The sequence below is a fragment of the Varroa destructor genome, unplaced genomic scaffold (assembly GCF_002443255.2).
Source record: "Varroa destructor unplaced genomic scaffold, Vdes_3.0 BEIS01000002.1, whole genome shotgun sequence".
Lineage (NCBI taxonomy): Eukaryota > Metazoa > Arthropoda > Arachnida > Mesostigmata > Varroidae > Varroa > Varroa destructor.
Genome location: NW_019211455.1, coordinates 13,140,041 through 13,168,024, shown reverse-complemented (window position 1 = coordinate 13,168,024; position 27,984 = coordinate 13,140,041). Strand labels below are relative to the sequence as shown.

At 42.9% G+C, this 27,984-nt stretch overlaps 1 protein-coding gene across 7 annotated transcripts in view; it reads right to left on the bottom strand.

Annotated features, from left to right (window-relative positions):
- Nucleotides 1–1,934: 1,934 nt before the first annotated feature.
- Nucleotides 1,935–27,984, bottom strand: part of LOC111243679 (uncharacterized) — a 273,017-nt gene continuing 246,967 nt past the window's right edge. For 5 of the 7 annotated variants that reach the window (XM_086980937.1, XM_086980938.1, XM_086980936.1 and 2 more), the window contains 7 exons: nt 21,158–21,427; nt 16,167–16,287; nt 15,549–15,826; nt 12,305–12,394; nt 10,115–10,678; nt 8,891–9,068; nt 1,935–8,761 (listed from right to left, as the gene is read on the bottom strand). In XM_086980937.1, coding sequence (XP_086837063.1) covers nt 8,506–8,761; nt 8,891–9,068; nt 10,115–10,678; nt 12,305–12,394; nt 15,549–15,826; nt 16,167–16,287; nt 21,158–21,427 — 1,757 coding nt within the window. In that variant the 3' untranslated portion in view covers nt 1,935–8,505. Of the gene's footprint in view, nt 8,762–8,890; nt 9,069–10,050; nt 10,679–12,304; nt 12,395–15,548; nt 15,827–16,166; nt 16,288–21,157; nt 21,428–27,984 lie in introns of all 7 variants that reach the window. The other 2 variants (XM_022789585.2, XM_086980939.1) reach the window with 2 other exon arrangements.

Here is a 27,984-nt window from a genome sequence, read left to right as displayed (position 1 = left end):
GCCATTAAAGCTATCATAGTCCCGTATAAACACGCATTACTTGTTATCCTTGGCAACGTCACACATCTTTGCGAAACGTTTCAATGCGTTTCGACACATCTCTATGCACCGTCGCTTGCATACACTCTCACATGCACATACATACAGACCAATGTATTATTTATTTCAATGGTAATTTCCTGTAATAGTCACGTTTCGGCTATCCCGGCTTGTTTTGGAGATATCGCCTAAAAGCCTGTCCTTTTTCTACTTCCAATAGACTGAACGTTATCGCTTCCGTCCGACACCTAACAGCGTCATGTGCGAACCAACAGTCGAAACGTGTAAACCTTTTTCCCGGGAAAACCTAGGCCATGGTCGACACTAACAGGCAAACACATACCTGCGGCCCTATAGGGTCGCCGCTACGACAAAACAGAGACACCAAGATAAAGGACGACAGCACGGCGAGACAAGAGCGATAATTGAGAAAGGGGATATGGCGAGGGAGGTGGGCGAGGAGGCTAAAGAGTTACTGGACGGAGAGGCTCTACTCCGGTGTCTCTTCCTTTGTCCTTATACTCTCCGTCCGCTGCTGTCACCAGCAGGGCAAAAAGGACGAATGGAAAAGACGAAATCACTTGCCTTGAATAAAATATCATTATCCACCTACTTGTTACTGTAACCGTAACCGTTTGAGTCGAGATCTCAGTCAGGCGCGCTAACAAATGGGAACTGGGAACCGGAACGAGAACGCAGCTCGTTCCGTTCTTTCATCAAAAAAACGCACATTTTGTGCGTGTATATAACATGTGTATGTCTAGAGGGGAAACAAGTTACCGACGGATGCATGTTTATGCGTGGTAAAACGTGTTGACGTTAAGTTACATGATAACTGGAGCATACACCAAGCGGACTAAAGCTGCTTCTACGTTTTTTTCTGTTTGTTTCTGTTGCACAGCAACAAATATGATACGCGCGTCAAAGTGGGTCACCGATGGCCCTGGCTAAACAAGCTGCCAACTGAACATAAACGCGGGAAATCTTCCCATTATGAAGGAAGACTACTACGATCGGACGTGGGAGCATTACGTTTTCGACGACGGTAAATTATATTTTGTATATTTGCTTTTACACACTCTTCCGTAACGAGGGACTCAGTTTTATGATCTTATTGGTCATGTTATATTGCATATATTAAAAATGTCATATTCGAGGGTATTATCGCCCAATTAGAACTGACAAATAGTCGAGACACGATACAGTTGGCGACGCTTTTGGAACTTAAATTTTTGACTCATTTCACTAAAGTTAGGGTAAGCATTTTGGTTTATGTTCACATCCAGGTGTAGATACTCTGTGTCGTGGCTGAGAGCCAGTGATTTTTCAAATTAACTTAACGGTTTAAATATCCGATATAATGAAAAAACACTATTACCTAAGGTGATTCGTTATAGATTTTAAGTTAACTTGTAGATTGTTGTGTAATTAAGAAGGAATTTATTTAACGATGCAGCTTTCTTATGATTAGCAAGCATTGACGAATGTTTGCCCAATGGAGTGGCCCCTATTACTAACATAATGTGTGGTAACTAACTAGTGGAACGAGCGTTCACTGGACACTCACATCTCATCCTGGCCAGGTGCCGCTCCCTTTTGATACCTAAAAACCTAAAATACATATAATTTGTATTTATTCTGTAATTATTTGTGGATTAACTGTATTATAATTGTACCGCAATCGCGTGCAACCTAATGAGCGTGGCCTCTCGACATCTCATTTTCTTCCTGTTAATTTTCCTTACTTTAAAATGCTCTAACCAGGACGCTTTCCTGCACCGAACCAGTTTCATACACCATTTGCGACCCACTAGCTAAGCTCATCACCCATAGGACGCTGCAAACCCTTAATAATATATATCCAACATATAAGATAGGAGTATAAAATACAAAGCTTGTTTCTATTTTGTACAAATAATTTCTATTTTTATTGCTTTTATCTTTTGTCGTCATATTTGCAGGGACAGTGGACGCTCATACGCGCATTACCTTAATTTATCAATCTGTTTGTTTCTGTACGCCCGATCTTCCGTGCTTTGCGCTTTATTTGCTTCGTTGTTGCCTTCCACGTTTACAAAGAAACCAGCAAATGAGAGGACTTCCTAATATTCGCAGTAACGACCTGGCCCACTGCAGACTCACTAGCGGTCATTTGTATATTGACCAATGTTAGATAGCGTATCCAAACTTATCTGTTTGCTGTGACAATTTCCGCATCCAACCCGTTAATTGTTTCATCCGTATCATCTACATAACACAGCATGTACTTCCTTAGGCGGTACTATTTTTCTATCAGCATTAAACTGCTTATGTCTCAACTACGAACGTCCCGACACGTTAATAACAACACCCTTCTTCAGGATCCACGTTAGTTTGTTGTGTTCAATTTCGTCAACGAAAAAATAAAAAAAAAAACCGTTTTTTCAGTTGTTCCTAATTGCATATACGGCCGTGTGTAAGGGAATCTGCAGTAGATTAAATCCGGGGCGACAGCAGAATCGGTCGACAGTCACAGCAGCGTAGATACCCGTATGCTATTTCAACTTCACAATAGTCATTTCCTTACAGATTTAATGTTTTTGTTTTTTTATAGTTTGTTTGTCTGCTATTCCTGACATTTTCCCCGCGCCTTTTCTTCATCATGGTTAGGCCTTGCTTCCTCTTTTTTTTTTGTTTTGTAGAGTTGAGCACGGCCTATCGTTGTGCTTAGCTTATTACGCGGCGCTGTTATCATCTGGTTCTGGTTAGAATTACATGAGATTTCCGTTTCTGTGCAGTAAAAGGCCATACTTATTGTCTACAGGATAACGTTTTAAATAAGGGTGCTTGTCCTCCTGTAATCATGCTGTTACATGCACGTTAGTAATATACTCATCGTTAACTTTGTTTCCGTATATTCTTGACGAGCAATTGTAGAATTATCTGTGTTTTGCTGTTATAATAAGTTATATCTGCACTACTAATCGACTCTGTCCGGTATTTTATATTTTAGTGTTCAGTAATTTTTCTTACATTTTTAAGTAAATCAGTTTCGTTGCCTTTTATCGTTGGCAAATCCTACTTACGGCAGCGTTCTCGTTCAACTGGGTCCTTTTGACAAGATAAAAACACCTATAGGCAACGTCATCTAACCGGGAATCGCGTCCATCCGCCTCCATCATCATTGTAATATATACATATGTATGTATATATATATATATTAATAGTAACCATAATGTGTTTGTTAGTGGTATTATCATCGTTATGTATTTATTTACAGCTTATTTAACACTAATATATAAATCAGTTATGTGTCAGTACATTGCGGTAAACCTAAACCTAGTCGTTTGTCCTGTCGGTTTCTCTTTTACCTCATCGATTTCATACCAACCATACGAAAAATGAAGTCGTGAGCACAGGTCGTTCGCGATTGTGGGGCGGCGGGAGGGGTGGGGCACAATCATGTTATTATATTATTACCACGTGATTGCTTCGTATGATCTGAGGAGTTTTTAGTCTTGTACAATACATATCTTGGGTGTTTTGCTTTTTATTTAGCCCAACAGGCGCACCTTAGCGTATTGTGATGCATTGGCTATAATTAATTCTTTTCGCTCGATTTGGGAACGCTTGGGCATGAACTGGCAGACACGGTAGCGGTCTCAGTCGCTCTGCTTTTATAGTCATCTTTGAGGTTCTCTAAAGTTTCGTCTATTGCTTAAGTACATCGTTTTTCTTTTACGTGAATGGAAAACACAAAACTGGAATCGTAATTTGTCATGAAAATTACTCTGTGTATGTGTACGCATTTTTGAAACATCTCAGTAGAGTCCTTTTGTGCTTCTATAGGCCAATATGAATCCGCACCTTTCTAAAGTTTTTTCTTGAAGGTGAATGATCTAAAGGAAGATGATCTATATATTTATATGCATGTTTATATTGTTCTGTTAGTACTGTAGTTAATTAAATGTTTTATCCCTGTGTGAAGGAAGATAGGGCTAGTGCGGATCAGAACACGCATCAGGAGACGGGCCATCATCTCGTAAAACTCAGAGATATATTACATAGCCTATTTATAGAAACTTATTTTCAGTACAATTTGCATTAGTCTCCTTTTGTTTATAACCGGTACTGACCTCTGGTGTCTGAACCTCTCATACTTCATGTACTCTTATACATGAACTTTGTTCTTGTACAACCTTCTTCCCTTCACTTTGTTATTTTGCCGCAAATTTGCTATACATTATAAACTGTACTGGTCATGTTCTTGAGGTGCAGTGGATCCGAGGACTTAGCACAGCACACGATGGCTCGAGCCCATCTAGAACGAACAAGAGAAAGGGGATGGCAAGCATAGGGACTGTATGCTATGTATAGACTTCGCCTCTTGTGTTATCTGTCCATCAGCAAATTTCTTCGCGCCATTGTGAACCCCCTCACTTTGTTTTGGGAATCCTACTGGCCATACAACTGACACAGTTTGGAAAATGGGCAGAAAGAATCGAGTGATCCATAAACATCAACACGAATCGTTTATAAATTATTATCTACGAATATTATTCAACTTTACAAAAACCTCACCGTTAACCCTTAATGGGGCCTATGAATAGCTCTGCGCCTTGGGTCGCACTTTCCACTCTCGAGCAAAGCCAATCGAGGTGGCGCTGTTATTACCAGCTAGGTTTTTGGAGTACCCTAATTTGTTCGAGATGCAACCAGGTTACTAGGAAACCCAGTCGTTCCGCTCATATACATATTTCGGTTCACATACAAGCAGACTTCGTATGGTTGTTTGGATTATTACTTAGAAACCGAAAGGAAACCCACGGTTCCGTGGTACAGCCCAGTCCAGAGGTTGTATTTTCCTTAGCAAAAAAATTTGACCTGCTGAAGCAGACGGGACCTTCCGTCACGAAGGCACACTCCTGTTTTGTTACCTTCAAATACAATGATGCGCCACGTTTGCTACAAGCAAGATTAACGCAAAAGATACTGGCACGTGTCAACTTAGAAACCAAATGATGCATATTTTTCCTTCCAACAAATAGCGTGCGTCTATGCAATAGTGTGTGCATGTGTGTGTGCGTCTACGGGGGTGTGACCAGAAATAACTTGACGTTCGTGACATCGTTCCGCGGATTCACACGCACAAAAAAGCGACTGCTAACGCTGTCGAATAACCTCAGGGTCACCTTGTCAACCTTGACGTGGGAAGGGGCGCTAGATCGCAAATTATCAAGCGATCATAGCCGTAATGCAGTAACAAATCTTAACAAAGATTATTAAGTAGCACTTCTCCTTTTGCCATTCAATAAGGTCGCTATTATTATTATCATTGTCACCTGCGTGCAAGAATAGTAACTTGACAAATGACTACTCATGGGGTCAAACAATATGCGTCAACTTAGAGCAGCGGAGGAATGTTTGTGTGTAGAAGTGTCTGACACGTTCTGCAAAGATGCAAAATGAAGAATAAAATTCTACATAGTAATATGACCATTTTACTGATAAAATGCGTCATTTTCTTTATCGTATATTTGCTGCGCCGTTTTTTTTCTAGGAGTAGACTATGGAATAATAATAATTAATGAATTGTTGTTTCTCAACATATTCCAAGTAGTATCGACATTGTGATTACAAGGACCACTTATCACACTAAGCTGCTCTATTAACGCAGAAAATCATAAAATAACAGTTGTGGAGTGGGGAAACAAGGATATTATTCCTTAGGTAGGAGAGGTAGGTATATATTAGGCCATGTTCAATATGTTTAAAAGAAATCATACGCTGCAACAACAACAGAAACACAAAAAAAAAAGATCACGATCCTCAAGCGTATACCAGGCAACAAAAAGCACAGAACGGATGCAGTTGCTATCCTTAACTTATTCAAAAACAACATTTTTGGCTTTCTAGAGTCGTAGCTCCCATAGAAGAGTGAATCTAATGGAAAAATAATATCGTGCTTTTTCTGGCTAGCTTATCTAATTAGCTACAGACAAGTGTAACAATCGTGATAAAATGGAAATGCTCGATATTTGAGAAACTCTTTGCTTTGAGAACTACTATGAGGGGGCGAGCAAATACAAATGGTGATATCTGCGAATCGTGTGAACTCAATGGGGCAGTACACTGCTCCGATGAAACGTTCGAAAGTGGATCATCTTTGAACAATCTGATTGGATGATGTAAACGCCAAAAAGGGCGGGGCCGTTTAAATCAACAGCTTGTGAACCTGTCAACAATTACTTACAACGGCCTGAACTGTGTTTCGGCATCGAAGACGAGAGGGAGCTCCGCATATTTATGTATATAGCGAACATGACGTAAATGCTGGTTAGTACCATTATTATCGTCATAGGGAATTTGGAGATGGACAATATACCCACATCATTCAGATTCTAATCGGTCAGACGACCCATCACAGAGCTCATCCTTCCCCGCACACTTCTTTCATGCTCTCGCTCCGCGCAGATTAATTGAATTATTAGTTTATTATTTTGTGTTTATCTATCAGTTAGTATTTGTCATAACAGCACTATTAATAGTAGCAATGCTAGTACTTGTTTGATTTGTTTACATGGAGTGTCTTCAATCTTTTCGCGCATGACGGGAAAAATGCTGACGGGAAAACATCCAAGGATACACTATGGGCATCTCGGTCGGCAACATGGGCTCCTCACAGCAGTCCGCGCTTCCTTTTCGTCTTATCTCTACCTATAACTCTGCTGAAGGTTACCCCATAGAGGTTTATGATTTCTCGAAATTTACACTGCACACACACACACATATATATATATATATATATATATATATATATATATATATATATATATATATATATACCAGGGCTTCGTGTCCTTCATTCGCTCTCTTTATCTTCCTGTCTCACTCAGTCATTCGAACCTTCCCTAAGCCATTAATCTTTTATTCTTATTATTATTTTTAAGCTACATGGTATATATATATATATATATATATATATCATTGTTTAAAACTCGGGCTCTGTTTCTCTCTTGAATTATACGGCATCGGCGGTTTTCTTGCTATCATTGTTACCATTTTCCACAGTTTCAATAACCTTTCGATCTGCATAACGCTATTTGTATTTAGCCAGCCGCTATTTACCTGGCAAATATGAACGTTGCGTGCTTAGCATTTTCAACGGGTCAACAAACTCCATCCGTGCTATAGGTAGTTTGCCTATCTTCGGTATCGGTCAAGTCATTTGTGTATAGATGTGTTTGTATATATATATATATATATATATATATATATGCGTGCGTATGCAGGCGTGTGTACGTGTTGCTTAACGGCAATATTTTTTATTTTCCTATCATTTCCTTTGATTCACACGGAACCTCTTCCCCCTCCATCACCTCTGATTTCTGTTAACTGCTATGCCCAGTTACATGCTGGAGTAGCTCTCCGGACATCTTTAACCGAGTCGCTTGTGTTTGTCCGCCGCCCGACGATATTGTGCAGGCCATTAGAATATCACTTGTCCTACCCGAAGCGTGTACGGCCTCAAGCTTACGCCAGGTTGGTGCAGCGGCATCGATCGTTTGGTCGACATCCACTGATGGTGTCAATGCGAGACTGGCCGCTTTTGTGTTATTTACGATTTGTTTCTAATGAAGGAGAAAGACGTCCGCAAACTTATCGTTGTACATTCAGGAGGGCAGTGTCATCGTCGAGTCGTCATCGTACGTTTTCGCTCAATTGACTACTGCGAATTTCATATTATTGATATTAACAATGGTTATAACGTCTCATACTTCGGTTATCAATCTGATTATCATCATTATGATTACTTCACGCCTTTATTGTTATTTCAACTGTCGAAGCAGATCTTTCGAAGTTACTCGTGCTCCTTATCCGCGTACAGTTTCTGGTGCTGCTAATAGTTTGCCGTTTTTCTTTCTTTCTTTCTTTCTATTTGCCTATGTATGTCAGAATGCCATTCGACGAACAAAGCAATTGCCCCTCACCCCTTGGGAATGACAGGGATGCGTGTGCATCTTTATCGTTCGTCATGCACCTGCTGTCGTAGTTTTAACGTAGCGTCTCGTTCAAGTGATCGAGCCTCCATACGCCAGTAATTACTTTTTGCTTACGATTTCATCACTCTTGCATGCTAGTCGGCTTCACCAATGTTCTTGTTTGAATTGATGTACGCGTGCATTTAATGAACCCACCGATCAGTGATCTTGACCCAAGTAACACCTAGCTACAAGCAATAAGCAATAACATTTTGGGTTCGATGGTTGAAGTGTGGCAGAAATGCTGTTGATGCTGCTCCCGATGTTCTAACTGGTTATCGTTGTAAACGTCGTGCGTGGATGACCCTCGACGGTTGTTCCTCGACCAACTACCGAAGGTCAGTTGGAGCTTGTCAATAGCATAACTATAACGTACTGCCGCATAGGAACAATAGTAAGCGATAACTGGGATTCATATAATTAACAACGGTCGACAGGAACTTTCTTATGGGAACACTGTTCGGACGACCAGAGATGGCAGGGTCGCGAATAGGGCCACAAGAACGATGAAAGAAGATGTTAACGTGAGTAAAGGCGATACGCCCGATGAGCATTTCGGACTGCCGTAAAAATACTCTTCACAATGACCCCCAATTAGTTTTAGAGTCTGCGCAATTATTGTGTCCACAAGTGCCTCACGATCTTGGCTGCAGCGCGTCTGTACCGCCGTCTGTAGACAATGAGCATATGCGCCAAACGCACTGAAACATGGATAAACAGAAAATCAAAGATCGAAATAAGTTCCACCAGACACGTCAACTGATCATAGCGTTCGTCTCGTGACAGGTATTAGCAAAGAAAGCCAGCTTACTCGAGCCTATGCCACTTACCAGCAAACTTTAGGTTTAGCGTCCACTTGCTGGGCGTCACTCGCGACGCTCGTCGATTTGGCCCGTGACTGCTGCTTCTTCAACTCCGACTCCTGACGCTGATATCTATTGTAACAACGCCGCATGTCGTTTTGGATCAACTTCACGCAGGTGCTGCCAGAATTCCCAGAAAACGCGGCTGTAAAGTGGCCGAGCGATAGTAAGCGACGAAAAACATCAGTAAAATATTAGCGCAGGTATAAAATTCAAAGGCTGATAAAACCTAATTAATAATAAAAATAAAATCTAGTTAAAATAGATACTATAACTGAGCAATACCTGAAAATTGTTTTGTCTACGCACTTTATGCATTGGGTGCAGTAGATTTCGCTTATTTGTATCATTGTATTATACTAGCACGATCGTGTGTCCACACCAAAAAGCACCGTGACAAAATTCGTTTTTTTTTTTTTTTTTTTTTTTTTCACTATTTTGCAAGCCGACAAGTCTAATTATTAGATCAATGAGACGCTACGTCATATTCAAACATGTATTATTATATATCAGCAGGCCTAGGCTCTTTACATAGACGTGACTATGCCTTGATCAGTAAAGGCTATGCGTGAATCAGTGACACACAAAAACATGCGCAAACATTCTCGGCCACCTACGCAAAAACGTAACGACGGCAATGCACCGATATCCTATCTGTACACCAGTGTACATCCATTGCGGGTGGAACGTCCTGCTGCTTACTAATCAAGCAATCAATAGCTTACAACTAAAGGGGGTTTAATTGTAGAAGTACAAACACATACAACTACGGTTAATGTTAGTACTAGTGAAAAAGTGGGTAATTGATTGATTGGTTACTTGGGTAATTACTGGTATGATTACTGGTACATGTTTTGTCTAAGCAGGAAAACACATGAGTGAGCTTTTTCGAGGGAAAAATCGTGCGTTATGTGCTAATATTACCGGCTATTGTCAGTAGTATTCGAGCACCGTCTAGGGTAGTTGGTTCGAACTATCAGGCATCTCGCTTTGGTTTATTAGCTTGCTTGGTTATATTGCTATAATAGTTGTGAAGCTCCACTGAAATGGCCTCTCTTGAAAAATATGATGCATATGCAAGTGTGGACTAATTTTATATGTACGCTAATCGAGCTTTTACTCTTTACCCGGTTTAGCCGGCGATCGAATGATGCTATAGGGAACTTCGGCAGATTCAATGACCTCGTGTACCTGTATCCGGGTAGTCGGGTGATTCTGGACCAGAGTATGGCTCGGATTTGTCCAACTTCTCGACGGCTCGGGCATGCCTGGAGACAATGGGGTATGATACATCAACGGGGAACAACCACATTGTTGCATCAGCAGCCATCATTCTAAGCGACACTTCATAATCACCATGATCAACATTATCAGCAGCTTTGTCATAATCAGTAACAGCAGAGCCAGTGGCAGTGGCCGACTCGGAAATCGCCTGCTCGGCATTAATGGCCTTAGCGTCGCCAGCCTCATCGTGGCTATCACGACGAGCGGAATCAGCATCAGCAACAGCTTGGGGTGCAGGCCGGCGTCTGCTTCTGGGAAGCTGGCGGTAGACCCCCGGTGGCGGGGTCAGGCTAGCGATTCGATCAGTGGGCCTACTGCGACTAGAAACAGCCGAAGCAGACGCAGTGGTACGGGCTAGAACAGGCACTGCAATAACAGCAGCACCGCCATCGACGTTGTCGAGGCCATCGAAATTAAATGGATCATTTTCAGCACTCGGTTCGTCGACGACAGCGCTTGCGGCTGCTTGAACTGAAACAAACCAAACTAGATTTGGATAGGCAAACAAACGGAGGGCAAACTCAGGGGGGGAGGGGGGGGGGGGGGTAGATGTTACGCAACAACAAGGTGATAGAAATGAAGATACGCAAAGATGTATCTACCATGCTACCAGCTAGATGGTGGATGGAAGGCCGAGATCGAAAGGGCGAGGGCTGGAGTCAAAGAGTATCCAAAACAAATAAAAATGCAATCCGAAATCAGATTACGCAAGCATCGGCAGAGAAAAATATACTCTAAAACTTTTCAGTGGTTGAGGGTCTGTAAGAAATCTAAAAGGTAGAAAGGGTCATGGAAGCGCATTCCAGGCAGCAGTAGCAAGATGCGAGCAAGACCAAGGTACAATATGCAATATACGGAAATAATAATAATAATAATTCAAAAATACGCGACAAAAGACACATGAAGACATTTGAAGCAATTGGGTCGCCTAGAGCGGACAAATGCAGCTCAGAGGACGCGCGCGACTTGGCGGAGTCTTACCGATGCATAAAGCGAGGCAGTAAAATTTATGGTAACCTTGGAATATGAGAAATATTTCCTGGGCAAGATTCAAACGGCAATAATATTAAAGAGAATAAATATGGTTGATGGCATTTATTTAGAGACTATTGATACTTCGACTGCTTCTACTTTTGGGAGCGCTATGGGAGCCATTATTCATTTACGATGGCTTTTCTATGGCGCGTTTACACCGCTAGAATACAACGACTAGAAGAGCAGAAGATCTTCGTTATCTACCCTGCCTGCCTGCCTGTCTGTCTTATCAAGCCACTACGCACTATGGGTTATCAAGCTCGTACTTAGAAGACTATGAGAGCAAATTATAAAATAGCTAGTCTTGTATTATCGAAAGTATGGGAGATTTTCGTGTCCACTGATGGGCCGTGACGGTCCATCGAAATAGACACGTAAAGCTTTACTTAAGTACTTTTAAGTAAAGTTTACTTAATTAGCTGGAAGCAGCAAGACATTTAAAATCCCAGTCCGACGTCGGGTTGATCGCCTCATCGACAATCCTCAGTTAGTAATAGCGAGTTCCTACACAAAAACGTATCAAATTTGAGCAGACGTATTGAAGGCATACGCATTACACAGCTCTTTGTAGCGAATAACAGGCAACAGCAGCAGCAGCAGCAGCCGTAACAACAGCAAATTTCATGCGAGTTATACTGGAGGGAAAAGAGGAATAGATGTCCTAGGTTTGTATTCAACATTACACCAACTATTGAATCAGAAATAGTTTGCGGCGCTTCTATTGATTAGTAAACTAATTTGTTATTGCCATCAGACCGATTGATTGGCGCCACATCGGCTGATCTCGCAGCGTCAGGCACTCGTCGCTGAAGTCCTTTTGTCCAACATTGAAGTCTACAACTTTTAGCGTGATTGCTTGATGCTGCGGTGTACCTAACTAGCCAGACAGGAAGACGGTATAGTAATACGACTACTATTGACTAACTTATGTAGTAACTGTATGGTATCAGAGCAAAAACACAATACAAAATACACAGTTGTCAAGGCGCTATTCTTTTTTTTTGTCGAATTTTTCCATTTCTGCTGTCGCTGCCTGGCGTTTGTTACTAACTTTATCCTAACCTTCGATCTTGTGCGGGGGCGTAAAGTGCGTGTCCCGGATGACTGGGATCCGCCGAATATCCGCCATCGTCTTTCTTGTCGTTCCCGTATCTAGAACAGCAACACCACGAATCGTCGTCAACTAACAAGAACCTCTAGACAACGAACAAAAAACCCGCCACACGACCCACGATTTCGGTTAGGGGGCGCCACTCACTATATAAAGGCGACTTCGTGACAACTACAAGGAATCAGCCAGACAGACGTTGGTCTATAGACATTCACGCATGTTGGTTCTTATAGGTTATTATATAGAAACACACGTACACACACACACACACAGAGCATTTCATCGACGAACGATAGTTTCGTCGCTAGTCGTAAAAATGCAATGACGAATCGCAGAGCTGCCCCGTGAAGCGCGAGTTCATCTGAACTGAAACAATTTATGATACACTGAATGAATGAAAGAAATAAATTGATGGGGCGGGACATGATTGGAGATGAAAGGCAAGAAAAAACTCAAAGGTTAATTTTAGTTTGATACAAATAGGACGCCACAGATGTAAATACAAACGCCGGGAATACTCGGAATAAAAAATGGATGGTAAGAGAGGAGATAGGGTTTTCCAAAAACAGGTGCTGGCCAAAAATCACTTTATTCAAAACAATAGGAATCAGAAGAAAGACCTTCAAGGTTCCTGTGTGCAGATTTAACCTATGTGGTTGACAGTTTTTAGACTCACAGAATACTCAAGGAGAAATCTAGTTATACTTTATGTCATACTTTATAAATAGACAGACCAATCAATCGATCGTTTGGTCAACTCATTGAGCTGTACGGTTGGTTTTTATTGTAGTCTGGGAATTGGATATGCCTCGAAGGGTATTGCCTTGAAAAAATATACTGACATGTGGCCGTTTGTGAGTGTGCCCGCATGCTGTTGATAAAGAGCGTGAGACAGGACAATGGAAATCGAGGCCAATGATCAATTACGGAATATCATTGCCGTACTAAGTATCTGTATGTACATACACAGAGAGTCGGGTCGACGAGAAACAATACGAGACTATACTTGGAAAGGAGGGATAGAGAACGAATATGGGGCATGCAGGAAGCGCCCAGACCACTTGAGTGTTCGTGAGACCGAGACTCTGGGAGGCTTTGAGAGCCCTACGCGCCAGGATGGGTACATACAAGAGTTCCGATAACCATCACAATGATAAGAGCAAGCGTCATCATTGTTCATAATAACGATAGAGGCCAAGAATGGGGTTGCTTGGGACGTAACTGCGAACACGCCGTTCGCTCTTGAGCATCAGCACACCCCAGACCAACGTAATACTAGGTGCCTCGCGTCTGATCTGTAGCATCACCCAGGCCGGCACCCTCTGCGCACATCTGTTGCGATCAACAAAAGCGGCAGAGGGTCTCTCCGATGATCAGGCTTTTGCTTTCATGGCCAGCGTTTCACGGGACCGCCCTGTTTCTGCATAGAACATTTGGTTTCCCTCTTCCATCGCCTCGGTATAATGCACCCTTTGCAGGGCAGTCTTTATGCAGTTATTCCTACTCTTTAGTTCTAAGAAGGCTGCCATGGCCGGGTCGGGTATCGTACGAACAAAGACACCAGGGAGAAATCGGCGATTCAGCTTCGTACGAAAACAACGAAGAATACGACTAGGATTTGCTGCAACACGGGATATAACGGGATGGTAAGAAGAAGAATGGCCAAAAAAAAAGGAAAAACACCAAAGAAAGGACTGATGCACCGATTTGTTTTCACCATCGTGTCTGCCTAATCCCCGTGAAGAATGTTTGGGCGTCTCGCTGCCGAAACAGGAGTTTGCAACGTCCGTCAAGTCGAGCACACGTATGTACCAGGGAATCGTTAAAAGGAAATGACCAAAATTGTGCTAGGGTATATGTTACATACGTCCAATATGGTGTTCAATTACTATAGATCATGTATATTATCTTAAATATAAGTTTGAAGTTGGGAATATTTTAATAAACCTGGAATTGATACGTGCTTAACCAAACGTACATGGTTTGCTTTTCACTGAAAACTTCCTGCGATTTTATGAAAAATTACCGGACAGACATAGTATCTGACGGGATTAGCGCGAAGAGACGTTTGCTGTCAACTAATCTCATATGGACGAGGTAGCAATGACAAAGCGCGGTCATAAAGACCACTCTCGTTGGGCATAGTTGAAACAACTCATGCATAGACAAACAAAGTGTAGAGTAGGCAAATAGAACTGAATGAGAAATAAATCGACTAGAGAGGGCCAGTTGAAAGACACCGGTGAAGATGGAAAGTGCCAAGGACAAAAATAAGGTTACTGAGCAAGCTTTCAACGGTTATGCAAAGTACTTCGTTCGTATATTAAAATACAGTCGAATATCACCAATTTAGGTAGATATGTCAGATATGAGGAGAATAATTACACATGCTTCATATCGAGAGACAATAGATATAGGTAACCAAATAAATCGAGCGTTCTCTTCCAGAAACGCGGCGAAGTGGAAAATGGTCTTCTGCATGAAGGTGCACAGTGAGTGCAAAATGTAAAAGGACCAGCAGCAATTGTATTGAAGTTGAAAATGATGGAAAAAAGTTAAAATACCATTCTGAGATTACGCAGAACAAAAAGAGTGCCAAAGATTTGGTTAAAGGCCCAAAATCAGCGGAGTATTTTAATGGTGTTAGTGTAGGGTCCCCGCTACCTTCGTTGTATATTCAAGATATGGTCTATAGTTTATTAAATATATATAATAGATCTCGCAATCAACCCAAGTGGCAAAGGTTAGTGTGAGCGGTCCGATAAATGGTACATATCTATCTGTATTATATATATATATATACAGTGATATAAGTCTCCACAATTGGCTAACTGTAAGAATAAAGACAGTAACGGAGTTGCTAATTTTACAGTATAACAAGTTAGTAATTAGACCGTTAGATGGCGCTTTTGGATGAATCACAAAGACCGTAATTAACTGACTATTAAAATAGCGCCACAGAATGAATTAGAGTAGCTTAAATAAAAGTTCATTAATTCTTACATGTTTAATCTAATTATTGTTTGGCCGTCTGTTATTCGGCATCCGCGCAGCATTCGTACCAGCAACAAAGTATTAACTGCAAATGGTACGAACTTGAACAATACGAATGCGTTATATTACGATTTCAGACTTAAGAAATGTGGAAGCTAGGATATGGGGTGACGGAGGACGAAAGGGCTTTGAATTACTTACTCTTCCCGCTGCCCTGCTGGGATCCACCCGACTCCTGGGGCCCTTGCGGACCCAGGGGGTCGAGAGGACTTGACGAGCCTCCGCCTCCACTAGTCTGGATCACATTGGCCTGGTGGCGTCCCGAGCCCTGATTGGGTCCATTCGGATCCTCCGGGTTGGGGCACTGCCAGGCGAGGGAGGCGCCGTAGTCGAGTAGATGCAAAGCCACGAACTGTCCGCTGTCGTCGCTGCATGACGCCACCATGCGTTGGACGCACGATTGGTATTGCCGGAAGATTCTGTGTGGAAGAGGTATAGCGTGAATGGTCATCATTGATCCTGCAGCAGCGAGCGTAAATAATTCCATTCGACAAAGCCAAATTGATAGAGAATATGGAAGATAGAAGCAACAGGATAGTGTCGAAAATAAGGTGTCTTCATTAGGGGAATCGCAAACGAACAGAACATATACCGACAGGACACCCTGCTACCAAAGTTCAAACGTCCAATATTTCATTATAGTTGTTTTACTTAAAAGTATATAGTTTTCGTATTCGTTTTGCTATTTTATTGCACAATTATTATAAAATAATAATATTAATAAAGGTTTAATCTAAAAACTGGGTCTACTATACCCACTCGCATTGCGGGTTCGTAGGTGTATTGCTGGGTGTCTTGTGTTGCTGCGTTAGATCCTGAAACTCGCGATCGCAACGTTGCAGTAAAGCCTGTCGGTAGCACTTGTTATCCTTCCAATGGGCTGAAACCAAATAAAATCAATAAAGAAATCATCAGTGTACGACATACCATAATTACGCATCAGATTTTATCGTAGGCCATCCATATTTCCGCTTATTGTTTTCCCTTGTCCTCATTAACCATTTGCCGAACCATCCAACTGACGCACTAATTAAAATTTATAGCGGCCTCCACCACGAACTCATCGAGTGTCCGTTTTAGAAACCCATCCCAGTGGCTATGTGCCTATACAGAAACCAGCTAGCAGGCTTTGTCTCCGCCAGATGGCTAACGGCAGGCCGACAATAGGCCGAAAGCAGGCTAACAGCCATCCGGTCAACGGACTAGTAACCCAAGCAGCAGGGACGTGCTGGAGGCGAACTGACTGATCTAAGCAGATTGGATACACAATCAGCTATCATTAAAAAACCCATTTCTTCGCTCTGCTCCGCTATTTTTGTTCTTTGCCTCGCTTTTCAACCTAGCATGCGAACTTCCTTTACCTGGTTCTCTAACCCTTCGAGGCATTGGAAATTCGAGTTGCAGGAGCCAACTGCCAAATAAGATAGCAGCCACCTAGTACGCAACGCCAACCTGGAAAAAAAGCAAAGTTGACCAGAAACAAACTTGATTGTTGCTACTGTCCTCCGGACCGTTGTTTAAATTCTGCATCGAGTCGGTAGAGACGTATCGCAGAAGCATTGGGACAGTAATGAGGTAAGCTACAAGGGCTTCCAGGAATAGCCAAAAAGGGGATGAAAGCACAAGGAAAGAGTAGGCAAGCACTTCGTTCTGTGCTAAGTTCGTGACTTCCTTTAGACTTGATAGTATCGTTTGAAGTCGTTATATTCTGCTGACCATTCGGTCGGCTTCTGTCTCTGCCACTTACCTAAGGAGCATTTGGTGTCGACAGTGTATCTTTCCCGTGTTTTTTTTTACAATGACCGACTTAGGCAAAAGCAGCAGCCATAGCCATTAGAGCATCTGACTGACGCCACATTGTCCGAAATGCAAATGATATTGCAGATACAAAAAAAGAAAAAGCTAGGCGTGATGAGCACGCAAAAAGCACGAGGTAAGCAATGTCAGTACGAGTCCAACTGATCTGCTCAAGGGACCTTCAGGTAATCAGATCCGACTAACCCTCCCGAATCCCCACGTCAAGCGAACAATAAGCTTTAAATAAATTTTCTACCTGTGTCCTGGAACCATATACCTCCGCTTTGCTGTCGAACTAGTGGCTGCGGCACCAGCTGCGGCACCAGCTGCGGCGACAATAGCAGAAACTACCAAACAAGTACAGAAGCGACATTTCTTTTCGAACTCATAGACGGACCGGCAGCCTGCCGGGTAAGTATAGATCTCAAAAGGGTTGACAGCCTAATGCCACCTATTGCTTTTCGAGCGCTGTGCACCCGGCTGCGTGAAACATCGACCACTTTGGCCATCAGGTCCTGTTAAGTAGGCAGGCGTTGCAGCCAGCCGTTGTAGCTGCACGAGCAGCGTCATACAGACGCCGCCAGTAGTAGAAAACATTAGTAGACGTAAAAAGTACTCCGACCGCATCGGCGATTGACGAAATGCATTGGATACTGGAGCAAGCCGAAGAGGAAAACGAGCATAGAATGAGATGTACAATAGTAGAATGTAGAAGAGAGGAAGAGAACAGACATAAAGTTCCTGTGTATGTGGTATTAAGCAAGAATGAGGTATGTGATGAGCTGTAGACATTCCGCAAAACAACGCCTACTAGCTACAAACAGCAGCAACCATACATATATTATATACACATACGTGGACAAAAGGGTTGTGAAAGAACATTTCGCCCATGAACTAGACACACAGCGCGTTTACATTCAAGAGGTGCAAACCAAGGCATACTAGGTTGGGTTTGGCTGGAGTGAGAAAACTGGGAACTAGGTCGCCCTCAATTAGACCGAAAGCCTAGCCCATATAGATCAAAACGTTACCACCACAGCAAGAAACAGGACGAGATGGTGAAGGCAGGGGTTTAGGAAAGACGTCGGAAGCGGCGTCGTTGCATGACGCAGAACAAGACGAAGAAGAACATGAAGACACTGCGTCCCAGGAGAAATCACCTCACGCAAATTTAACTTAACTAATTCAACTGCCACGTATATCCGGTAGCCCCACACGAGTATGCCCCAGCGGGAGGAGCAGGTATTAGGAGCGGGCCATAAGAGATTCCTCGAAGCAAGATACATGTTCCTTCTCCATGGCTTCTATTCCGTATTGCGCTGCTTGCCCCTTCCGAATAGTCGCCCGCTTAAAGACCAATGTCCTGACTACCTTCTTCTACGTGATTTGCGCAGCTTCAATAAGGAGACGAGCCAAGAAGAGTTTCGCCACTGCCGAACTGACAGCCACTTAGCAGCCGTGGATAAATAGAAACGAACGTCAGGATAATGCGTTTGTTCAGACGGCAAACGGTGGACTAAGCAAAACAAGATTTCGACAAATTCCTTGTACATACATAGTTATCTCGAGCGCTACTTGGTTAACTATACCGTGGAAGTAGAGTATGTAAAGTATACGGCGCACTGCAGGTTCATTTAATATATTACATAAACCTGAAGGGAAAAGAGGGTCGATAACGAGAAAAGTACTCAACGAAGAGAAAAAGCTGAGAGAAGTTACTCCAGCGAGCACGAATCCCAACGTACTCATTTTAGTTTCAAACAGCAATCAGAACAAAAGTCAATAAGGATAGTAGGCAGCCAACGCTTTGGCGATGTCCAAGCCTCGGATATCAATCGTATCAGCGGTCCCACTCGTGTACAAGAGCGCGAATCGCTTTTATCCCTCAAGGAATTCTTGCAAAGATAAGTACAAAATGGCGAACTGCGGATCTGCAAATCGTACCTTGTTCTCTTAACTATCTGTCTACCTTTTTCTACTCTACTTTCTTTTAATTTTGTTTGTTACGATCACTATACGGCTTACTCGTCGCCTTGCGTTGAATCTCATGTATACGAGTCATTATCGTGTATATAAGTCCTTGTCGACGTCTTAACTGCTCGTTATGTCCACCATACCTAGCATATATTTTGCACTGCGATCGAAGTAAAAACTAAGCAAGGCTAAATAAGGCAACTGAAAGGAGCACTGTAAAGAGGAATCTGAACCCTCAAAGGTACCCTTAATTTTTTTCTACTGTACTTAATATCTTTCACTTCGATCCCACTCATTCAGCGTCCGCCAAATTATCGAACCCCGGATGATGATCGAAGCGCATCACGGAACCTTGCTAATACAATGACGAGGTTAGTCATCAACTAAAAGTTCAATCAATTCACGCGGCGGACCAGTTTCCCTAATTTAGAGAGTAACGGCTGCTACTGACACTGCCCACTGGGTCTCTTCTCCTAGCAAGGATAATTGCCGCCTCTATTTCTGATTGTTCTGCTTTTTCCCTGTCCGAATGTTCCGCCTTTACTCAAATCTGTTGCTACTTCGTCTACTACCACTACTGTTAGTACTACTCATCGATATCATCGTGCTCCCTCTAGTTTGACGGCACTGTTACGAACAGATATTTTAAGGAGCTACATACTAGAGAAAAGAGCGCGGGTATAGTTAAGAAGTAACGAATAAAGGTAATGTAGGCGGATAATCTACGGTGCCTCAGCCTTCTTAAACCTTTTGCTGGACGCCATCCCCGCTCATTCATTCGACACCAGAGATCCATGTTTTCTTTCTGAGACTTCCCGAACTCAATGTATCGGTTTTATCCAGCTGGATACACCCGTACCCACAAATAAGTCTTTGTAAACCCGCTATTTTCCTAGGTTTATGGCCTAACCAAAGAGGATAACGGCAAGTTAAAGATAACTTCAACCGTATATATCTAGGTGGGCTTGAGTGAATTGTTCGGGGTTGTAAGGGTCGAGAGAAAGACCGGGAAGACCTTTCTATCGTTGATCCAGCCCAAAGGTGCTCTACGTCCGCCACTGTCGCCGATCAACTCCGCTGTCCGCTTAACCGAAGACAAACCACAAAACGGTGGAATAACGTAGAAACGATAGAAGCAATAGTTGTGAAAGCAGGAAAGAATAAACGTACAAGACCCTTGCTGGGCCAACGAAGAATTTACATATTCTGCTCGGTCTTGCATTTGCTCCGCTCACGAGTCCTATCTCACTTGCTTTCGAATCTTGGGTTTCTATTATACTGACTTGGCTTAAACACGCTTCTTGAAATCCTCGAGGCCAATCGTGATATGTTCAGATTGTATATAACCGTAGAAACACAAATCTTTTTGCTAGAAAACGATAGCAGTGGCCTGATTGTCTATGTAGGTGATATGTCGGCTTCCTCGTTGGTTGTCTGTAAGATCAGTGAAAACTTTTATGTGACCTGTATTGGGTTAGACGTACAGTGGTATTTAAGCAACGCGTTTATTAATCAGTCATCATCAATCTGTATGGGTTACTCAGTGCTAGAATGCATCCAATAAACGTATACCATCAGATCTTTGCGAATCGACTTCACAGGATCCGGCTTCCCTATCCGGACAGTTCGAAGTTACAAAGTAACCACCGATATATAAGAAAGTTGTGTCAAATACATCTTATACTTAATTGTTGTCGAACGATAACCTTCACTTTGCATGATCGGGAGCTACAGGTACATCAAGCTTACTGCACTAATACGTGTCCGCAAAGTAAGTCTGAATAAAAATGACGAGAGGAAAAAGACGTGACATAAGGCATCTGCATGGATTATAGAGAGCATTTTAAAAACTAAATTACGCCCGTGAAACGATCTATAATATATGATGGCAATATTGTCCGGATGATTATCATTATTATTAATATGAATATAATCATAGTTCTTCACGAATTTCGAAATGGGTCATTATTAATACTAACCTTTTACTGATTCGTCAGCCTCGCAAGTCGTGGCAATGTACTTTCGTGCTTCAATAATTACTTTGGCATGCTGGTCACGTTTTTCTGGAAGCGCAATGCAACGCTGTGTGTGAGTTAGAAGACACGCGACATTTCGGCGTAATTCAGCGCACCTCGCTACCAACTCAGGTACGGTTAGCTTCGTCACATCGCCGCCGTCCTTCGCTTGTAGCGTATGCAAGGTTGCCATGCAGAGCGTACCCTCGTCCGATGCACAGTTGTCGCCCGACGCTGAAAATGCAATATTCGACCGCCAAAAACAGACAATCGTATAAAACATAGCGCCCCATACCATTTGACATAATAACATGGAAAAATTGCTCGACTAGTTCGATACGGAATCGCTATCTGGTACCAGGACCAGTTTTTGATAAGTGAAACTAGTGACATACACTTCTATCGCGCACAATTTCGCTACGTACGAAGCTACTCAAAATATCCTAAAATTATGACAGACTGGTTAATAAACAGGGTGTTCAGTATAGTTTGTTCTTTCTTTAGAAATGATCAATTAATTGATCCAAAAGAGAAGCTGAGGCCATTCCATTATTTGTTGGTTACGTCACAAAGCTCATACACTACATATCCAGTTAGCTTTGCGCAGGACTAGATCAGCTCAAACACTGCGATGGAATGGTCTACACACACGAAATTACCAGAGGCAGATATTGGCCCACTCTGAGTGTGCACCAGGTAAATCACAACGTACTCCATAAGAGGCCAACAGGGATTCAGTAACGGAATCGAATACGAAATGCCGGCTTGAAACGCTGCTCGCGCTTTGAGCACCGACGATGGAATACCGCGACGGTCCATTTATTTGCTTCGCATTTAGGTCACTACGGTAGAACGGAAGTTGCGAATTGCACAACTTAGACATGCAACAAGGACATGTCATTTTCACTCCTTACGGGAATGACTAACGCGAGTAGAAGAGAAATTCGAATTTTTCGAAGACGACGCAGAAAGACAGACAGTTAAATTTGCACATGGATCCAGGACGTGCGCCCATAGGCCTGCGATTGGCCTCCTGTATCAGAACGGTACTAATAATAAGCGTCGCGCCAACTTCGCTTTTTACAGAGGTACGCCTACACACGTGATCTGCATACACATTTAAATGGTTGGGAACATTGTGTTCCGTCTCACGTGATATTTACTACTCTCCAATCGTTTTAGATATCGTAGATACTTAAATAACATATAGCTTAGATCAGCACCGTTTCTGCTGGGATATTTTAGCTGCGTTTCGCGTTTACGTTACCGTATTACGCGGCGGTTTCCCGCTCTGGCTGTTGGCCGCTTCAACAAAACGCTCTCGACGAGCAATCCTCAATGCCATTGATGTTACTTAGCACAAAATAGTAGTAATACCGTTACTAATCCACTCGCACTTCCTCATAGACTCGTCGAAGATAAAGAACATGGGGGTCAGGGGCGTAAGGACGTATAATATCGGTTACGGCGCATGCGTATGCATACCATGTTGCAATATATCGCACTCAGTACGTTACTGCTTCCGGTAGAACAAGAACAGGTCGGCAACAAAATCCCAAGCAATCGAGATGGCGGCGAGGTCGGCTTCCTCACTGACAGTCTGAGGCGTCCAGTCAAGCAGCCAGCCAAGGAATAGTCGCAAAACTCATTAACAGGGTTGTGTTAACGGCCGAGGCCGATTCCATCGACCAACATCAAGCCGTCTCACGTCGATTTTCAACGCCACGGATGCCTCTTCCAAGAACCGTCTTTCTGCCTTTCCTCCATACTTTGGCCCTACAGAATATGGCTTAGGTTCAGAAATATTGCAGCGAGTGCTATTGTTTGGAGACACCACGGGTATCATCTCAGGAAATAACAGGTTCTCACTGCCACTATCATCACCCAGTCGCTCCTCTCGCAGGCGACATGACTGGAAACATTGGTACTGCTTATAATGTACCTCCACAGAGCCGTTTCACTGCCGCAAAGCCAACTTGAGCGTTGCTGTCGTAATTTCAGTCGACTATTGTAGTGTTGGTAATTGATAGGTTGCAGGAAGCAGAGTAACTTTGTATTAAGTCCATAAATATTGCGACATTTCTTTCTGGCAGGATATCTTTGAAGTTACATATCTCAGCTTTGTCATAATCAGCGCTGTCTCGGTGTCATTTAAAAGCCGAGGTTCGGTGTTACGAGATGTGTTAAAATCAAAAAGGGTATTTATTCTATGAGAGCGTCTAGAAGATACTTTCCAGAGAAAATAGTTATATTTTAGAATTTTATTAGGACTTTGCCCAGGCCTACAAAAAAAAAATACGCTATTTATGGTACAGTTGTGTTATAGGAAGGAACAACGCAGAGACTGGTTTGTCATTTTTCTTCTGGAAATTTCGATGTGAAGAGCGCTGTTTAGTCGATCAATTATGGGATAAATTCATTCAACTATCGTGAAGGTTGGGTAAAGCTTACACGTGAGTAAGTATAATATCGCCAAAAAAAAAACTAAGACACCGACAGTTTTGGCTGTCTGGCTAGAAAAAGCTTGACATTTGGATACTGCGCGAATTGACGCAAAAGAGTTTACTCTGTCATATTTTGATTTACGAAGCTCCACAGAAATATAACGGAATTGACCCATTTCTGAAGTGGTTGAACACGGGTCGTAAGAAATGGATCATACACGACAACAGTGCACAAACAAAAAAAATGCGTCCCACAATCTAGTAAAACTATTGATTCGGGCCTCTACTGCTAGCTAACAGCTAGCAAATGTGCAACAAGCCAGTGAAAAAATCGACCGGAACCAGTAGATACAAAAGGCATCGTCTTCCACCATAGTAACGTCGGACCGTATACATTTTATCTGCCCGGCAAGAATTGAGAGATTTCGGATCATAACATCGTTATACGATCGCTGTATCGATCTCTGCGGAACCCTCTTATTGGTGTTAATTCAATTTCAATAGAAGGATGCAAAAAATTGTGACAATTTTTCATTCAGTTCTACAGTTGTGCCGCTATGGTAGAGCAGAAAAATGGCAGAAGGCCATCGATCAGAAAGACACATATGTCATTTAGTGATATTAATTTTAAACGCAAGAAAAGTTTCAACTTCGTCTTGACAGTCAACACATCTTCCACGGCCTAATAAAGGCCCATATTTAATAGAATACTTGAAGAGCCGTCTTATTTGTAGATTTTTCGTACACCTGGCAGAGATTTGGCCTTAGCAGATGTTCTGTGCGTGACGCATGTGAGGGCACGATTTGAATTTGTTAATCGATGTTGGTTAAATAATAGGTCGAGATTTAGTTGTGTTCCAATAGATGCCGTCATATTGTAGAAAACGCTTTTCTGTTACAAATGCGCTGTTGTTTATGCTAGATAGTATAGGGTTCATATTGATATGCCAACGCTGAATCTGCAACTCGATTGCCTAGTGATTTTTGGTACACTTGGCTTAAAGTGATCAGAGCAGTGCCTAACCTATTGGCTTCTGAAGGGGCTAAAGAGAATGATATATGTCAGTGTCATGATTATTTCTATCGCCAATTCAAGCAGTACTTTTTCATAATAGAAGGTCTGCTCTGAGGAGAGGGCTGCATCCCTTGTAATGCCGTCTCCGCTTTGTCGCTGATTTGTTGTTTTCTTCCTGATTGGTTTTCTCGTTTTGCCAATTTGAGTAGGGCACCATCCTTATCTAGATGTGAATGGTTCATTTAATAGTATGCCTTTTATAATAATTCCTTATTTACGAATACGCCGTTTTCAACCGCGCCAATCGCTACTCGATTTGAAATAAAAATCAACATGAAACGTTCTTTGAAAGGGTATTTCAGTCGAACTACAAGAAACGTCTCTTTTACCGGAGCTTATGGTACAGTCCATTTGGACACAGAAAGTATTACATTCGTCTCCGCTCCTGCCGAATGGGCTTCGCGACCACGATCAATGGAAAACGGAAGTTTTTCCTAGAAAATCAAATGCACACGAATAGAAAAGCGGTATTCACCTCGGATCAATGTTTAATCGCTTGACATTTAGCTGAAGGTCGACAGGGCACTATTACTTACAGTAGCTGTCTCTAACTCGTCGTGATGACCGTCCGGTTTTCCACATTGCTACGCTGTTTGTTTACTCCCCTCACTACACATACGGCCGCCGCCAATGCCCCATTCTATGGAAACAGCCGTTGAGGAGAGAGGGAGGGGAGTGGGTCGGTGAAGGTTTCGAGGTCAAGAAAGGCAAGACGCAAGCGGCTGACTGTTAAACAAGTGCTTCTGTAGTAAAGAAGTAACCCTGCCCATTACTCTGTTGTTTGGTCCCTGAATTCCGTCTGTTCGTTTGTACGGAAGAAATGCGATAAGCGAGTGGGTCGATTACCTTCTTTCCTGGGCAGTAGCCGGTTCGTTGGCCGAGTCTATACTTGATTGCTTTCTTCTGTTCAGCTTTCGTCTAAACTCTTCTGTTTTTCTTTAGCTTCAGTTGTAGTTTCTCTTCGCACGCTAGTCCCATTTTGCCCATATCGTCTCGCTGATGCCCTTTCAGTGTTTTTTTCTACCACCGGCACCAACAGTTGCTACAGTCATCGACTGACGCGACGAGCTCAGCCGCCGCACCGATTAGTAGCTCCTTTTTGCTACAGGTTCATCACCTGCTCGTAAAGGCTCTGGATAGAAGCTTATATTCGCTCTGCTTAGTCCATCGCCCCTTCTATCTGTACTTAGCTAAGGTCCCGGAAAATCTTCTGGCTCATTATCGGACTGGATCCGACTGCTGTTCTGAGACGACGAAAAGGCATTGCAGCTAGCCAGAAAGCCAGTTTTCAGCTCACTTTTTGAGAACCGGGAGCCCTGATGAGTCCCGTATACGCATAAACCTTATTACACACACGACTGCTTTACTTCACACACCAAGGCAGTGTCTGTGTCTGTGTCAGCTAGAAACAGTCGTTCGTCTGCGCGTATTTGGTGTTATTTCTCTCTTTTGCTAGTCTTGTTCGAAAAACACAAGGGTCTGTGGCGCGTTGCCTAAATACAAGCTGATATCACGTATGAATAGCAATTGCGAATTTATTTTTCAGCCAACCACATCCAAATATTCAAATCTGCGATACTCGCTACTATTGACACCTTCCGCTTTCTGAGGAAAATTCAAATTCTAGATCATAATTACTTCACCTTTTACACCCTTATCTGCTTCATTAGTGGTAGGACATTTATTGTGACATTCGCTTAGATTGAATTGCTAGCGCTAGAGAAGTTGGCGTAGCCTATGTTCAGACAGGCGCCTACAGATATAGACGAAGATCGCATATAACACATAAGGCCAAATTTAGAATGTTACACCGACCCGTACTTGCAAAAAATTCTGTTTACCCTATACTTTATTGTATCTATTTACCTGCAGGCGACCGCGACTAGCGATCTACCCGAATTGTAATGGCAAACGGAGGCTTACCACTGAAGACATCGGTTCTACGCTTTTCGTTTGTAGTGATAGGACCTAGACCGATGAATAGCTCTACGCTGCTAGATTGTGGCTAGATGAATGAGCCACAGGTACTAGCCAGCGCAAACTTAGAAAAGACAACTTATTTCGTCCTCTGTCGGGACTCCGCAGTCGGCCGCTGCCCATCGACACCGTCGCCCCTCTGCGATTGGCCGCACTATCTGTCGAGTCTTGGAAGTAGAATCATCTAAAGATTCGGGAGGTCTCTAGCTGCTACCGCTTCTCTGCTAAACTCATTTGTTCTCCCAGTAGTTTAGGCTTTTTGCTGTGAAGACTTCCGTCCAGCAACCAATATAGCTTGACTGAGATCAGCAAAAGGCAATGGAACAGGTCGTCGGGGAGGGATCCTTCGGGGAGAAATCATTAAAACTTTTTCTCTATTTGATCCCCGACGGACCAATACACGCACACACACACATACTCATAGGGACCCTCTCGTACCCAGACATACGAACAGTTCATATGATGTCGTCCAAAGTCGAACACACAAGGCAGTCACGCCTGTTTCTGCCTGACGGTTGTCTTCTACTTGCTACTTCAACAATCTCGATCTTTTATTCTCCCGTAGATCCCGTCCAGCTTCTGGTATCGCGTGGTTTCGTTAAAATAAGGTCCTCTCGTCTGTCAACACTGTTAAACATAAATTTCGGAGGACGACGTCTTAAATAGCTTCATCCGTTTTCGCCTCCTGCTCGCCGTCTCGCTGCCCTTCTCGACATCAGCGCAACGTCTGTCTGTCGTCGTTTAGTGGGTTCATCTAACTAGCATAGTTCCGAAGGGTCAGGGACATCGTGCGATAGTGGAGAACCGGCAGCAGTAGCAACGAAAAGGCAAATAAAGACGGGCAAGATAAAGGTCGAGAAATATAGTTAAACCGAGCGCATGCCCAAAAAGACTGCGATATTTCAAATATGTACTCAACATAAATCCTTCGTCGTTCACAATTTTTCTATCCAGAATAGATATCCATCATGAATAGAGATAAGGAGATAAAGGGATCATGTATGAAACCTTAATCTTTTTCCGTCCCTGGTGGCGATCGCGGCAGTGCTGCCGCATTCGCCACTAGTCTGCTACCAAAGAAAAAACAGGCAGTCACCCATTTAGCGGTCAGAATTGCTACCGTTGTTGCGTTCGAAGATTTCTCGCGCTTCGTTCATGCAATTTTGACGATGCACACTAGCACTTCGTTTACTATCTTGACGATGATCAACCTCCAAGGGTGAGAGGAGGCGGCAGCGGCTAAAGGGCAGGGGTAGCAGAACGGTGAAGCGCAATCTGTTTCTAGTGGAATGGGC